General features: G+C 41.4%; 1 protein-coding gene across 2 annotated transcripts in view; it reads right to left on the reverse strand.

Annotated features, from left to right (window-relative positions):
- elmod1 (ELMO/CED-12 domain containing 1) overlaps positions 1-17,820 on the reverse strand; it is a 77,393-nt gene that overhangs the window by 10,935 nt on the left and 48,638 nt on the right. For both annotated transcript variants that reach the window (XM_072577481.1, XM_072577482.1), the window contains one exon: positions 6,641-6,691. In XM_072577481.1, the coding sequence (XP_072433582.1) occupies positions 6,641-6,691 (51 nt within the window). The remainder of the gene's footprint in view (positions 1-6,640; positions 6,692-17,820) is intronic.

Here is a 17,820-nt window from a genome sequence, read left to right on the forward strand (position 1 = left end):
TAAAGGGGATAGCAGCAAGAATGGGTTGAATGACTAAGTTTTTAGTGGTTTAATCAACAAGAATGAAAGCTGAAGTGAGAGAGACCATGGCCTCAATCTTATTGTTTTTTGACAAAGTGCAATTTGCTTTGGGTTTTTTTTTTGGATGGTGATAGAGTCAGAGTCACACAGCACAGATACAGGTCCTTCAGTTTACCATGTCCATGCCAACCAACAAACATCAAACTACAGTTATACCATTTACCTGCATTTGTTTCATAGCATATATGCCCTGGCATTTTAAATGCTCATCCATACTTGCCTCCACCACCCCCTCAGGAAGCATGTTCCATACATCTATGAGCCTCTCGTGGAAAGAGAATTTCCTGAGATCTCCTCTAATCTACTTTCTCCTCACCTTAAAGTTACACCATTGGGTCTTAGACATGTCTGCCATGGGAAGAGATTTTTATGATGTCCTCTGTCTATGCCTCTCAATTTACACTTCAAAAAGTTCCCTCCCCTTAGTCTCCTCTGCTCGAAGAAAAACAATCCCAGCCTATTCACTCTCTCCTCATAATGGAGATTCTTCCATCATGGCAAAATCATGGTGAATCTCCTCTTCACTCTCTCCGGTGCAATCACATTCTTTCGATAATGTGGCGAACAAAAGTGCACACAGCATTCCATCAGTGGCTTAACACGTTTTATAAAGTTGTGCCAAGACATTCGTGCTCCGATGTACTTTGCCCTGGCTAATGAAGACAAGCATCCTGTAAGCCGCCTTGACCATCATGTCTAGCTGTCCTGGTACCTTCATGAATCCATGGGCCTGTACACTAAGATCCCTTTATTCCTCAGTCCTCCCTAAGGGGCTGCAATATAGATTTTGTATATCCTTCCCTTATTATACCTCCCAAAATGCTTCACCTCACATTTACTGAACTTAGTAATGAAGTGGGAGATGGCACGGGGCAGGGTGACACGAGACACACAAGATGGCCACTGAACCATAATTTGGCAGCCAGATCACAAGATGGAGAGAGGCAGCACAGCAAACACAGATACTGCCAGGGGGCACCAGAATGCCAGCACAATGCACTCAACCTAGTTGATTAGATTAAGGCAGGTGGGGGAGAGAATATACATGAGTAGCATATGCTGCCTCATGAAGTGTCTGGGTCCAGCCAGCACCTTTGATGGAAATGCTAACAGTTTGATACAGACCCAATACAAAGTGCTAATAGCCAGGGCTGCAGTAATCACCCTCCTCATTGAAACGGAATGTCTGCGCTGAAACTGACAACGACTGCACCAAATCGATCAACGATTCTGCAATGTTTACAATAAACAAAATTTATAATAGAGACAATAACCTCATCACTGATCTATTACATCACAAAATGTATAAGAATAGCTTGACATATGCTCTGGGTTGAGAGAAGAATCACAGTTGACCAATGTGCTGTTGGTGTCTTTCTCTCCCTGGAGCTCTGGTATTTCCTTGTATAATGACTCTGACGTTGAACCCTGACTCAGAGGCTGGTGATTTGCCCCACAGCAGTAATTCTACCTTCTACATTTGCATCTGAGTCATTAATGTACATAACAACCTGTGAGTGTCCCAGCACCAAATTCTGTGGCTTCTAATTACAAAAACAACCTCCATCATCACTCTTTGCCTCCAATTTGTAAGCCATTTTTGGATGCAGTTTGCCAACTTATCTTGGATTCCATAGGTTCTTCCCTTTTGGACCAGCCTTCTATGTGGGACCTTGTCAAAGGCTCTACTAATGTCCATGTAAATCATACCCCCTCCTCATCAATATATATTTGTCACCTTTTCAAAAAAACTTAATTAAATTAGTCAGACAGGAACTCCCTCTAACAAATCCATTCTAAAAATCCCTGATCAATCCCTACCTTTCCAAGTATTGAATAACTCTGTCCTTCAGAATGTTTCCCAATACTTGCACTACCATGGATGTTAGACTAACTGATCTGTAATCACCTGGTCTATCCCCACTGCCCTTCTTGAACAAAGCAGCATTAGCTGTCCTCCAGTCATCTGGCACTTCACCTGTGGCCAGTATTAAAGCAATATTAAATGGATCCACCAAGGTCTCCTTCCTTGTCTCCCTAGAAGCCTGGGATACATCTCATCAAGTCTTGGGAATTTACACATCTGATGCTCACTAAAATATCCAAACTTCCTGCTTATTAATCTGGTGTTCGAGAACCTCACCATCCCAACTGAAATCCCCAGCTACAACATCCTGTTTTGTGAATACAGATGAGAAGTATTCATTTGAGATCTCACCCATGATCATTGGTTCCATGCAGAGGTTGCCCCTTTGGACTCTAATAGGTACCACTCTTTCCCTGGTAATCCTCTTACTCATAATGCAGAGGAACCTTGATTATCCGAATAGCAATTATCCGAATTTTGGATTATCCGAAGAAGAGCTCAAGGTCCCACAGAAACGTTATATCAATGAGGTAAGTGTATTCGGATTACCTGTATTGATGAACATGTGAAAATAATGGCAAAAACAAAAGCACAAGCACCATCAGCAACTGGATATTGTTTAGGTAAGGGTTCGTTACACAGCGCTTACCAAAAGTAATTGCTTTACAGGGTATTCCTGTCACTTTACTGGGCCGTTTATGAAAAGAATGGCTGAGAAAATAAATGCATATGCGAGGTGGTGCTTCCGTCTTTGAGATAAGGGAGCACAATTGAGTTGCACGTAAACTTTCTCTGTTCTTTTATAAGTTCTCTGTGAATGTCAGTCTGTAGAAGTTTCATACCTTTTTAAAAAAGATATGAAAAAAATGGCCGTGCAAGTAAATACATGCGTGAGGCAGTGCTTCTGTCTTTCTGTTGTGACACTGAGTTCACATAAACCAACAAATGCTCTGGTGATCATAGAAGCTGTTCGGGACTTTGCTTAATGCTTGGATTTCATATATTTTTGTGACGGTAAGGGTTTAGATCTTCTCAGTTTAATCTGCAATTTGGCGAATGCAAAGATTAATTTGTTTAAATAGCAGACTCATCTAAATTATAGATTGAAACAAACTCTCCAGTAGAGCACAGCGTTACGACAGTATGGCTTCTCTTATTTAAGATCAAATCGATTATCCAAATAATCAATTATCCAAACGAAATAGTGCCCATCCATCTCATTCAGATTATTGAGTTTCCTCTTTATAATTAGAGAAAGCCTTAGACTTCCTTGATTCCAACCCCCAAAGATATTTTGGGGCCCATCTTTGCCATCCTAAACTCCTTTCTAAGCAATCTTCTACGCTCTCTATACTTTTGAAGATCCTTCCCAGCTATGAAGCCTCAAGATTTCTCACCATCTCTTACCCAACTCATTTTGCCCACCATTTGCCCAACCAATGGCGATCTTCATGTTCAAATCCAGCCGTGGAATGGCTTGCCACTAATTAGATACTTGCTGAAATCCCTTGCATCCATGCCACTCTTAAAAGCCTGTTGTGCACCCAGATAGGCACCATTAGTCCAGAGTTACCCTGTGTGGTTTCTGACAATTGCCCTTGACAGGGCAGAAAAGGGGAAGCTGGAGCTCCACTTTGCAAGTAGGAACCTAGGAGTCTTAGTAGACGGAGTAGTACAGATGCAGGATGTCCTTTTTCCCAAGCGTCAGCAGTACAAACTTAGTCTAAGGATGACACCTGAATTAAAACAGTGTTAGTCATATGGAGGAATGCACAGCACTGTAGGAAGAAATCAATGACATTTTCCATTCCACTGTGTAAGTACAACCAAATTCTCTCTGATACCTCATACTTTATCTCTGCTGCTGTATCCACCTCTGCCAAGGCTCATGCTCTACTACTCTCATTACTATCGGCACCATTTTCCTCACTTGCTCTTACCCACCCGAATCTCTGACATCATTGCATGGCATCTGCACTGACTATTCACTTGCTTGGGACTCCTTCACACCTACACCAAACGTAATAGCTGTGCCATCCACAGTCATCTCCCTTTATAATTCTCTCTCATATTCCAGGCCACAACAGGATAGAAAGCACGAAGACAGATGGTGTACAGCCCGACATAGAGTTCCTCATTCTTTTTTTCTGGAGAGCACCATGCCTCTGACAATCCTGAGTGGCTGACTGGCTGTGTCCAGGATTTGTGTCTGTGCAAAATGGCAAGGCAAGATGAAAATAATATGAGCCTGTTGTCTCTAGCTGATGGTGCAAAGCATAAAAAGGCAATGCAGGAATGCTGTGAGCAGAGGATTCAGTGAGTAAGTGCTATGACAGCAAGTGACCAGTGTGTAGATGCAGCCTAATCCATTCCATATTAATGTCCTACTGCAGCTTTACAATAATTATTGCCAATGCACCAATAAAATGGAAACATATTTTGTAAGTGGATTTTAGACATGCCATTTGGGTTCCTAGAGGCTGGCACGTGAAAGCTGCCAGCATCCATGGACATGGGGGGGTTACATGGCTGGTGGCCATAGAACATGCATTGAGATGTTGGTGCCCAGTGTTCAACATGGAGATCCTTCAGAGCTGTGGCAAGCAGAAGTAACTGCTCTGACTTCCATGTTGAGGATTCTTGATGTTTCGCTTGTTTGCTGTGCTTGGCGAGATAGGAAGCTGACTCTTTTGACAGGTGAGTTGGGCCATTAATAAACGCTTTTAATAAGTATGAATCCTTTGTAGTTAGGAACTTGTCACTTCCAAGCAGGAAACTCGCCTTGCCACTCAGCAGATGCATAGAAGATGCCACAAGATGCTCCTAATATCAAGATAGGCCTCATCGGATTTCCTGCCTGATTCTGTCACAAATTTCACCAGAGCCCATGTTGCTCGGATCCTTGAGAGTTTTATTTTGTCTTTGGACTAAGGATTGAAAATGAGGAAAATGGACCGTTTTATAGAACAAAAAGTCCAAGGAGTTGTTTGCAGTCTTCGAAAAACAAGTGGAGCAAACTGATAAATACAAAGTAATGTTACTTGGTGGGGACAGTGGGCCCTGGCAAACTGGCACTATTTGTAATAGGTTCAGGAGAGCTCAGCAACAATCCTCTGGTCGAGTTGTAATGTAACAGTGAGAAGAAAGGAGACCTGCCTGAACTATCTGCATCGATTCTTTGCTCTCTCCTTCCTCTAAAGTTGCTCTGGCTAAAGGCTGGAGAAATATTTAGAAATGTTGAAAGAAATTATTCTAAAACTCAGAGCTAACTAGAAAGATCCTGGGCCCAACTAAAGAACTTATTGAAGCTGATGATCTAATACTCATCTAGCTTAGATTTTGAACTGCTGGTGCAAAATGGCATATCCCTATTTCTTTTCCCTTTACTTGTAAGATTTAAGTGTTATTTTATCCCCCCCCGCCCCTTATTGGGGGAGCACATGTGCAGGGATGCATGTGCACGAGTGAGTAAATTTTAAAAAGAGGGTAAGGTTTTTGACTACTGTTTTGGGTAGGAAATCTTACCCTTTTGTTTTACAATAAGAAAGTTTTATTTATTGTTACTGAAAAATCCTGGCATATTGGGTAGCAGACAGTCTGAGGAAAATTGGGATCTTGGAAGTTTAATTAAACCTTCACAGCTGTGGTGAATCTGGTATTAGTTGGGCTTGATTTCCAATGCACAACTTCAGTGAATCATGACAGAAGACAGAAGGATTTCAGTCAACAGAATAGAACAGCAGACTTGTACTTGGTGTCATGTCATGAACTGATGTCCCGAATGTATCGAGGATCAAGGATCATACTTTAGCACTGCTTTTAACTTAAAATACAACATTGACCCAGGCTACTTGGATCCAGGCTGGTTAGGTTTTATGGTATAGCCTCTTGCAGCGATCAACAAGAGAATAGACAGCCCTTCTCTCCACCAACTAGCATCTTCACATTCCTGTGTGTGAAGTGGGATGCAAGATTTCCTTTCTGGGCAATGTTATCAGTGGTAATGTTTGAGCACCACCCTGAGGTGAAGTTACAGCATGAGAAGTGGTGGGTGGCTGGCACTAGTTGCATGAGTACTGCAAGTGCTGAGTGCAGCCTCCTGTTTTTGTCATACAACTGCACAAGTTTAGTACTGAAGAGCCTAGTGGCATAATTAACAAGGTGAACAGCAGAAGACTGTGAGATAATCACTGAGATATGGCAGACCAGGCAGCATGAATATTGCTCAACAAAACACAATGAAAATGGGATATGTAAGCCCACAATCTTTTTGAAAATAAAACAGATGGTAATAGTTGTGCAAGTAATAAGCCCAGGCTAATACCTATCATTTTTTTCCCTACTTTATTTGTTAAACGGGAATGTAATATTTTTTCCATCCTTTTTTCCTGCTGTCACCAACCATGCTCAAAGACAAACTTGGCCAAAAGTTATTCAAAACTGGGCACTCATTATGGATGGTACAATACTATTATGTTATGGTGGCAATTTGCTGACTTACAAGCAAATCCACCAGTGACACTAATTAAATTAAGAACTGGTGTACTTTCACTTATAAATATAAATCATCCTCAATGCATGTTATTTCTGGAATATGTTTTTAAGCAGAAGTTTCAGTAACTATGCATGCCACAATTTATGATTTGACTTGTTAATCTTCCTTCCTACGAGTATACACCAGTGAATACTCACCCAATTGCCTGATCATTTTTTTTCTTTTCCCATTCCTTTGTATTTATTTTGCTGTTTGAAAAAAATTAAAAACAAGTTAATTTTCATGGTCCAACATGTTCTTGCTCATTCAATATCGACTTGTACTGTATTAATTACTTCAAATGGATGGCAAGCAATTACATTTTAGTGGAGAAAGTGAGGACTGCAGATGCTGGAGATCAGAGCTGAAAATGTGTTGCTGGAAAAGTGCAGCAGGTCAGGCAGCATCCAGTGAGAAAACATTCCCAGCCTATCCAGACTTCCTTTATAACTCAAACCTTCTGTACCTGGCAACATCTTGGTAAATGTCTTTTGAAGCCTGTGTGTGGAGCTGCAGGAGATGGGGGAGATACTAAATGAGAATTTTGCATCAGTGTTTACTGTGGAGAAAGACATGGAAGATATAGAATGTGGGGAAACAGATGGTGACCTCTTGAAAAATGTCCATATTACAGAGGAGGAGGTGCTGGATGTCTTGAAATGCATAAAAGCGGATAAGTCCCCAGACCTGATCAGGTATACCCTAGAACTCTGTGGGAAGCTAGGGAAGTGATTGCTGGGTCCCTTGCTGAGATATTTCTATCATCAATACTCACAGGTGAGGTGCCAAAAAACTGGAGGTAGGCTAATGTTGTGCCACTATTTAAGAAGTGTGGTAAGGACAAGCCAAGGAACTATAGACCAGTGAGCCTGATGCCAGTAGTGCGCAAGTTGTTGGAGGGAATCCTGAGGGACAGGATGTTAATGTATTTGGAAAGGCAAGGACTGATTAGGGATAGTCAACATGGCTTTGTGCGTGGGAAATCATATCTCATGAACTTGATTGAGTTTTTTGAAGAAGTAACAAAGAGGATTGATGAGGGCAGAGCGGTAGATGTGATCTACATGGACTTCAGTAAGGTGTTTGACAAGGTTCCCATGGGAGACTGGTTAGCAAGGTTAGATCTCATGGAATACAGGGAGAACTAGCCATTTGGATACAGAACTGGCTCAAAGGTAGAAGTCAGAGTGTGGTGGGGGAGGGTTGTTTTTCAGACTAGAGGGCTGTGACCAGTGGAAATGATTTGGATTGAGCATAAGAAGTATAGTTAATAAGTTTGCAGATGACAATAAAATTGGAGGTGTAGCGGACAGCGATTAATACCTCAGATTACAACAGGATCTTGATCAGAGGTGCCAAAGGGCTGAGGAGAGGCAGTTGGAGTTTAATTTAGATAAATGCGAGGTGCTGCATTTTGGGAAAGCAAATCAGAGCAAGACGTATACACTTAATGGTAAATTTAGGGAGTGTTGCTGAACAAAGAGACCTTGGAGTGCTGGTACATAGCTCTTTGAAAGTGGAGTCACAGGTAGATAGGATAGTGAAGGTGGCGTTTGGTATGCTTTCCTTTATTGGTCAGAGTATTGAGTACAGGATTTCAGAGGTCATGTTGCGGCTGTACAGGACATTGGTTAGGCCACTTTTGGAATATTGCGTGCAACTCTGGTCTCCTTCTTATCAAAAAGATGTTGTGAAACTTGCAAGGGTTCAGAAAAGATTTACAAGGATGTTGCCAGGGTTGGAGGATTTGAGCTATAGGGAGAGGTTGAAAAGGCTGGGGCTGTTTTCCTTGGAGCGTCGGAGGCTGAGGGATGATCTCATAGAAGTTTATAAAATCATGAGGGGCATGGATAGGATAAGACTCTCCTTGGGGTGGGAGAGTCCAGAACTAGAGGGCATAGGTTTAGGATGAGAGGGTAAAGATATAAAAGATACCTAAGGGGCAACCTTTTCACAGAGGGTTGTGTGTGTATGGAATGAGCTGCCAGAGGAAGTGATGGAGGCTAGTACAATTGCAACTTTTAAAAGCATCTGGATGGGTATATAAATAGGAAGGGTTTGGAGGAGTATGGGCCAGGTGCTGGCAAGCGGGACTAGATTAGGTTGGGATATCTGGTCGGCATGGGGGAGTTGGACCTAAGGGTCTGTTTCCGTGCTGTACATCTCTATGACTCTAACCCTCTCCAATTTGAAAATATCCTTTCTATAACTGAGCGACCAGAACTGTACACAATATTCCAGTAGAGGCCTTAATGTCATATACAACCTCAAAATGACTTTCCAATTCCTATACTCAATAACTGAGCAATAAAGGCAAGCATGCCAAATGCCTTTTTAACCACCCTGTCTATATGTGACACAAACTTCAAACAATTATGTATCTGCACCCCAAGGTTCCTCTGTTCTACACCTCCAGCCAGGGCCCTACCACTAATTGTATATGTCCAACCTTGTTTGTTGTACCAAAATGCAATGCTTTGCAGTTATCCAGATTGAACTCCATCTGCCATTTTTCATCTTCCCATTGACCATTTGATCAAGATTCACCCTGTAATTCTTCACTGTCCACTATGCCACCACTTTTGGTGTCGTCTGCAAAGTTACTAACCATGCCTTAAATATTCTCATCCAAATCATTCATACAAATGACAAACAAAACTGGACCCAGAACCAATTTCTGTGGAACACTGCTGGTCACAGGCCTCCAGTCTGACAAGCAACCCTCCACTATTATTCTCTGTCTCCCGCCATTAAGCCAATTATGTTTTTAATTGGCACGCTCACCCTGAATCCCATGTGACCTAACTTTATTTATTAGTCTACTATGATGAATCTTGTCAAAAGCCTTAGTAAAATCCAAATAAACAATGTCTTACTGCCCTGCCATCAATCTTTTTTGGTAACTTCCTCAAAAAACTCAATCAAGTTAGAAACACACAATTTTCCTTGAAAAAATCATGCTGACTATCCCTAATCAATTTTTGCCTCTGTAAATGTCCATACATCCTATCTTTTATAGCCACCTCTAACAACTTACCCACAATCAAAGTCAGACCACAGACCTATAGTTCCACAGTTTCTCCTTACAACCTTTCTTTATAAAAGGTACAACATTAGCCACTCTCCGGTCATCAGGCATCTCCCCCTAGATGATGCAAATATTTTTGCAAGGGGTCTCACAATTTCCTCCCTACAATGTTCTGGGTACTTGAAATTAGGTCCCAGAGATTTATCTACCTTTATCTTCTTTAAGACCTCCCAAAATTCCTCTTCTGTAATGTGAACTATTTTAAAAATATCAAAGTTTATTTCTCTGCATTCTTTAGTCTCTATTTCTTTCTCCAGAGTAAAAACTGACATGAGATTTAGTATCTCTTCCATTTCCTGTGATTCAACACAAAGACGACCTCCTTGATCTTTAAGAGGCCCTCTCTCTCGGTACCCTCTTGCTCTTAAATGTATTTGTTCGAATCTCTTTGGATTATCCTTAACCTTATCTGCCAATGCTATCTCATATCCCCTCTTTGCCTTCCTAATTTCTTTCGTAAGAATGCTGCTACATTCTTTATATTGATTAAGAGATTCAATAGAACCAAGTTGTCAATATCTAAACTAAGATTTGCTTTTATTCTTGACTAAAACCTCAATATCTTTATTTATCCATTGCTCCTCAATTTTACCAGCTTTACCCTTTGCTCTAACGGGAACATAATGCCTCTGATCTCTCATCATCACACTCTTGAATGCCTCCCATTTGTCACACTTCCTTCAAATGTGAACAGTCTACTCAAATCAACTTTTGAAAGTTGTCTCGTACCCTTGAAATTTGCCTTACTTCAATTACAAACTTTAACTTTTATGGAAGGCATATCCTTTTCCATAATCATTTTGAAACTAATAGATTTCTAATCGCCAGACCCAAAGCATTCACCTACTTTTACTTCAGTCACCTGCCCTGCCTTATTGCCCAAAAGGAGGTCTAGTTTTGCCCTTTCTCTCGTAGGAGCATCCACATATTGATAAAGAAAATTTTCCTGAACACATTTGACAAATTCTTCACCATCCAAGACATCTGAAACCTAGAACATTGAGCTACCAATCAGCCAGGTTTCTGTAATAGCTAAGATGTCCCTATCCCATGCTCTTAAATATGCCTCCAGTTCTTCAGCCTTACCTACAATACCCCTTGCATTGAAATAAATGCAATTTAGTTTTTTAGAGTTAGTATATAATCTGACTGTCTCGTTTTTCTTTTCGAATTGATTTTGTCCTCCTCAGATTCAGAACCTTCCCATCAATCCTTCTGTTTACACTGTGACTTAGACTTCCTCCACTCCCCCTCTCTATCAGTATAAAATCTCCCTAAATGAAATGGGCGAACCTCCCTGCTGAGATATTGGTCCCTTTTTAGTTTAGGTTAGACCCATCTTTTTTTTGAAGAGGTATTTTCTATCCCAAAAAACTTTCCAATTGTCCAAAAACTTGAATCCCCCATTGATTTATCTCCTTCAACTGTTTGTTCCTCCCTTCATTTGAATTTGGCGTTGGGAATTACTACTTTTAAGATTCTATTTTTAATCCTGTACCTAACCTCTTAAATTCACTCTGGTAGGAATGACATTTTTAAGGTAAAGATTAAAGCAGTACAATAATTTCTGGCTTCTCAATCTCACCTTTAACAAAATGTTTGAAACGTTTAGATACATCCCTTAATCCTAGCACCAGGGAAGCAACAAACCATCCTAAAATTACACTCACTGCCACAGAATCTAAGCCCCTGACAGGAGAGTTCTTTGTAACAATAATTCTATTAAATCATGTCAAACGCTACCTAACATAAGAATCATTGCAAGTGTCTGATATCTGACTGTCCCTTCCATTTTCCTCAGGCTGTCACCTTCAACAGTTCCAGAGCCACCAGAGACTTCTGAACTATTTTCTTACCATTCCTGACAGTCACCCATCTATTTGACTGATACTGCTGTGGAATAACTTTTCTAAATCTACTAGCCATCTCCCTCTGTACTTCAAATATGCTCTTAATAACATTAAGCCTAAGAAAGGAATTTACAGTAGCACCTTATATATAAAATAAACTATCTTTCATTGCCTCCAGAAAATAATAATAAAATGGAAAGAAATTTAAAATATATATTTCAAACATATAAAACTTAAATAAAATCAATGACTTAGTTGAACAACTGAATTAAAAAAGACTCCTCATGAATAAATTCCTGGAAGAAAAAAAATCTCCAGAGCCCACCATGTTCAGGACTCGCCAAACAAAACACAACTCCTTATTTAAAATAAACTATTCAGCTTTACAACAAAAAATACTTTTGCTGTGTAAGAAAAAACCTCAAACATCTACAAGTCTTTCTTAGCTTCTGAGTTAGAAAAAAAACCCTCAACCATTCACAGTAGACCCTGAAAAGCTAGTTTAAAAAAAGTTATTTGAAAGAAAATCATGATTTTTTTTGTTTTCCTGACAGGTTATTCAAATGAAATGAATAAAAATCTTAGTAAACTACAATGACAATAATAACTGTAAAAAAAATATAATAAATCTTTAACTAAGCCTGCAATCCCAGGAGCAGCTGCAAGATCTATGTACTCCAGCTACTATTGTATTCTGTTATTACCTTTCTCTTCATTCATAGAACATAGAACAGTACAACACAGAACGGGCCCTTCAGCCCACAATGTTGTGCCAACCATTGATCCTCATGTAAGGTAAACCTAATGTACAAACCCTCAAATTTCTGTGACCATACACATGTCCAGCAGTCTCTTAAATATCCCCAATGACCTCGCTTCCACAACTGCTGCTGGCAACGCATTCCATGCTCCCTCATCTCTCTGCGTAAAGAACCCACCTCTGACATCCCCTCTATACTTTCTGTCAAACAGCTTAAAACTATGACCCCTCGTGTTAACAATTTCTGCCCTGGGAAAAAGTCTCTGGCTATCAACTCTATGCCTCTCATTATCTTGTACACCTCAATTAGGTCCCCTCCCTTCCTTCTTTTTTCCAATGAAAAAAGTCCGAGCTCAGTCAACCTTTGTTCGTAAGATAAGCCCTCCATTCCAGGCAGCATCCTAGTAAACTTCCTCTGAACCCTCTCCAAAGCATCCACATCTTTCCTATAATAGGGCGACCAGAACTGGACACAGTATTCCAAGTGCAGTCTAACCAAAGTTTTATAGAGCTGCAACAAGATCTCACGGTTCTTAAACTCAATCCCCCTGTTAATGAAAGCCAAAACACCATATGCTTTCTTAACCACCCTGTCCACTTGGGTGGCAATTTTAAGGGATCTATGTACCTGCACACCAAGATCCCACTGTTCCTCCACACTGCCAAGAATCCTGTCTTTAATCCTGTACTCAACTTTCAAGTTCGATCTTCCAAAATGCATTACTTCGCATTTATCCAGGTTGAACTCCATCTGCCACCTCTCAGCCCATCTCTGCATCCTGTCAATGTCCCGCTGTAGCCTACAACAGTCCTCTATACTGTCAACGACACCCCCAACCTTTGTGTCATCTGCAAATTTGCTAACCCATCCTTCAATCTCCTCATCCAAGTCATTAATAAAAATTACAAAGAGTAGAGGCCCAAGAAGAGAGCCCTGTGGAACACCACTCACCACCGACTTCCAGGCAGAATACTTTCCTTCCACTACCACTCGCTGTCTTCTGTCGATCAGCCAATTCTGTATCCAGACAGTTACATTTCCCTGTGTCCCATTCCTCTTGACCTTCTGAACGAGCCCATCATGGGGAATCTTATCAAATGCCTTGCTGAAGTCCATATACACTACATCCACCACTCGACCCTCATCAACTTGCCTAGTAACATCCTCAAAGAACTCAATAAGATTTGTGAGGCATGACCTGCCCCTCACAAAGCTATGCTGACTGCATTTAATCAAGTCATGCTCTTCCAGATGGTCATAAATCCTATCCCTCAGAATCCTTTCTAACACCTTGCAGACGACAGACGAGAGACTGACTGGTCTGTAATTGCCGGGGATTTTCCTATTTCCTTTGTTGAAGAGAGGAATTACATTTGCCTCCCTCCAGTCCTCAGGTACGACTCTGGTGGAGAGCGAGGATGCAAAGATCTTTGCAAGCGGCGAAGCAATCACAATTCTCGCTTCCCAAAGCAGCCGAGGACAAATCTGGTCTGGCCCTGGCAACTTGTCAATCTTAATGTTTGTCAAAATTTTCATCACATCAGCTCCCTCAATCTCTATCCGTTCCAGCATGCTTACCTGCTCCTCAATGGTTTCATTCACCACAAGGTCCTTTTCTTTAGTAAAGACAGAAGCAAAAAACTCATTTCGGGCTTCCCCTACCTCCTCAGACTCTATACACAAGTTCCTCGCTGAATATTTGACCACTCAAAACTGGGTGGTTTAGATCAGGTAGGATACAACATTTCTAAAAAAAATCATGAAATGCAATTATGCTTCAATCATTTTTGAGTTTAACAAAGGCAGAGAAGGCTGCCAGCCAACCTGTCCCCAGAAGATGCACTGACCAATTAAATATTACAGTGTAGATGGGAGCTTGAAATGCAACTTCTCTTATAGATTTAACCCTCTGCAGCCAGGTTTACTGGGTCTTATAGCATCCATCAATAGAAAGGAGGCGAGAACAGCTTTGGACGACAAAAGGCAAATGCCTTTATAGTACTATTTGCTGACCAGGGCATCCTGGCATGTGTCTTTCCAGCCTTAGTGTATCTGCTTTTGGAATAAAAGCTATGATAACTGGGAACCTTCAACCCCATCTCAAAACTAATAAAGAATTGCAGACACCATCCACCCAGCACCACCCTCAATTGAGTTGGGAGCACATTAAGAAAGTATGCACACTGTGCAATTAAACATTTCCACAGTACATTAAGGAACCTGGACTTCAGATTTCCCAAACATCCAAAAGAAATCCCAACCATGTGGTGAAGGTTTGTTTTTCAGACTGGAGGCCTGTGACCAGTGGAGTGCCACAAGGATCAGTGCTGGGTCCTCTACTTTTTGTCATTTACATAAATGATTTGGATGCGAGCATAAGAGGTACAGTTCGTAAGTTTGCAGATGACACCAAAATTGGAGGTGTAGTGGACAGCGAAGAGGGTTACCTCAGATTACAACAGGATCTTGACCAGATGGGCCAATGGGCTGAGAAGTGGCAGATGGAGTTTAACTCAGATAAATGTGCGGTGCTGCATTTTGGGAAAGCAAATCTTAGCAGGACTTATACACTTTATTGTAAGATCCTAGGGAGTGTTGCTGAACAAAGAGACCTTGGAGTGCAGGTTCATAGCGCCTTGAAAGTGGAGTCGCGGGCAGATAGGTTAGTGAAGAAGGCGTTTGGTATGCTTTCCTTTGTTGGTCAGAGTATGGAGTACAGGAGTTGGGAGGTCAATTTGCGCTGTACAGGACATTGGTTAGGCCACTGTTGGAATACTGCATGCAATTAAAGATTTACAAGGATATTTCCAGGGTTGGAGGATTTGAGCTATAGGGAGAGGCTCAACAGGCTTGAGCTGTTTTACCTGGAGCATCAGAGGCTGAGGGGTGACCTTATAGAGGTTTACAAAATTCTGAGGGGCATGGATAGGGTAAATAGGCAAAGTCTTTTCACTGGGGTCAGGGAGTCCAGAACTAGAGGGAATAGGTTTAGGGTGAAAGGGGAAAGATATAAAGGTGACCTAAGGGGCAACTTTTTCATGCAGAGGGTGGTACGGGTATGGAATGAGCTGCCAGAGGAAGTGGTGGAGGCTGATTCAATTGCAACATTTAAGAGGCATTTGGATGGGTATATGAATAGAAAGGGTTTGGAGGGATATGGGCCGTGTGCTGGCAGGTGGGACTAGATTGGGTTGGGATATCTGGTCAGCATGGACGGGTTGGACCGAAGGGTCTGCTTCCATGCGGTACATCTCTATGTTAAGATTAGAGTTACAATTACAGCAGAAAGGTGGATCAAAAATAGTTGACAGAAAAACCAATATGTGAGGATTATTGGCTAATGACAATAATATTGAAATTTCACATAATGTTTTGCATAATTATAATGATAATTCCAGAGGTAAAAATAGCAAGATGAACAGAAATACTGGGAAATGAATGTACCTGTCTTACTGAACATTCACTTTGGAAATATACAAGATGGGCCAGTGTGTGACATTCCCAAGTCTTAATGGTTTTCTTTCTGGGATAGTATTCAATTTGTGATCAGTCTGTACTGTTCATATTAACGTGCAACACAAAACTCTCCACTGAACATCATCACATCTACATGTTTCTAGGTCGGTGGAAGTTATGTGACTAAACATTTTTGAATACCAAGCGTCTTTTGATAAAACTGAACTATGAGGATTCTGGATTAGTGTTGCTGGAAGAGCACAGCAGTTCAGGCAGCATCTGAGGAGCAGTACTGCTCCTTGGATGCTGCCTGAACTGCTGTGCTCTTCCAGCACCACTAATCCAGAATCTGGTTTCCAGCATCTGCAGTCATTGTTTTTACCTGAACTATGAGGATATTCAGTCTCTGTTCCAAGTTTAATGTTGGTTAGGCTTAAGGAGATCTGCCAGTTTAAGGCAGAGGGGAACAACTAGATGGAACAACAAATGCTGTTCCAGGTCTCCTGCTAGACAGGAGGAGCAGGAATGCTTGTATCCCAACCTAACAATTATGATTCCATATCTGTGTTGACTCCACATAGCACAGCACCCCACCCCACCCCACCTGTCCCTGGAATTGGACAGCCTCACTGTTTGCCTTTTACATGCAAGTGTAGAAACCAACTGCTACCCTCAGGAATCTACAAACCAAACTACACATGTACATTTTGCTTTTATCTGAATATAGAGTAAATAAATGAATGATTTTAGATAATGCAAGTTGCTACTGCTTCTTGAACTATTACTTACAATTTTTCTCCCCAACTGTGCAATTAAACATTTCCACAGCACGTGGAGGAACCTGGACTTCAGATTTCCCAAACATCCAAAAGAAATCCCAACCATGTCAAGATCAGAGTTACAATTACAACAGAAAGATGGATCAAAAATAGTTGACAGAAAAACCAACATATGATAAATTATTGGCTAATGTGGACCTCCAATGTTTGTGCACAGCAGGGAACTGGAAGTCAACCTACTGGCACTCTGATTGGCATACGCAGAACGTAAATGGTCATGCAGCTTAGACAGTGTTAGCTAGGGCCACTGTTCAGCACAAAACTGACTTACAGGATGACCTGAAACTGGATTGGTAGCTCGTAATGATCAATATGACCTTATTGGTTTCAATTTTATTGATTGGTCAGCAAATTATTAATAGTACTCAGTTGTTCAATTATCAAACCACTGGATTTATAATAGAACATTTACTTAATTCAATCTTTCATCATTGAATCTGTCAACTTGGAGAAAATTGCATAGCCTCTTCTGACATCAAGAATGGTACTGATGAGCTCGTCATTCTGCAGGTATTCTCTGGTTGTTCCAATTTCCTCCCACAGTCCAAAGATGTACAGACTAGGTGGATTAGTCATGGGAAATGCACTGTTATAGGGATAGGGTACAGAAGTTCTTCAGATGGTCAGTGTGGACTTGATGGGCAAATTGGCCTGCTTCCACACTGCAGGAATTCTATGATTATGTAAAAAACAAACCAGAGGATCTGTCCATGTCAGACAGACATGAACCTTTAAAAGTTGCTCAGCACAGTGCAACTCATCATAAAACTAAAATATGCAGTGATCAGTTTTTGGTTACTGCATGAACATATTGCAGATTATAGGAAAAATTGGGGAGTCACACTGGCTGAATTGCTCTTGCAAAGAACTAACATAGCCATAGTCAAAAAGCGTGGCACTAGAAAAGCACAGAAGGTCAGGCAGCATCCAAGGAGCAGGAGTGTCGATGTTTCGGGCATAAGCCGTTCATCAGGAATGTGGTGGGTGAAAGGGGGCCGAGAGATAAATAGGAGGGCAGCAGTAGGGCTGGGGAGGGTGGAAGAGAAGGTAGCTGGGAAGGTGATAAATAGGTGTAGGTGGGGCGTGATTGTGATAGGTTGATGGAGAGGGTGGAGTGGATAGGTGTGAGGGAAGATGGACAGGTAGGGCAGTTCAAGAATGCGCTGCAGAGTTTGAGGATCGGATCTGAGATGAGATGGGGGGAGGAGAGATTTGGAAACTCGTGAAGTTGATATTATTGCTGTGTGGTTGAAGGGTCCCACGGTGGAAGACTAGGCGTTCTTCCTCCAGTTGTTGGGTGGCTTGGATTTGGCGGTGGAGGTAGCCCAGAATTTGCATGTCATT

Source organism: Chiloscyllium punctatum, chromosome 9 (assembly GCF_047496795.1).
Source record: "Chiloscyllium punctatum isolate Juve2018m chromosome 9, sChiPun1.3, whole genome shotgun sequence".
In the NCBI taxonomy this organism is placed as follows: domain Eukaryota; kingdom Metazoa; phylum Chordata; class Chondrichthyes; order Orectolobiformes; family Hemiscylliidae; genus Chiloscyllium; species Chiloscyllium punctatum.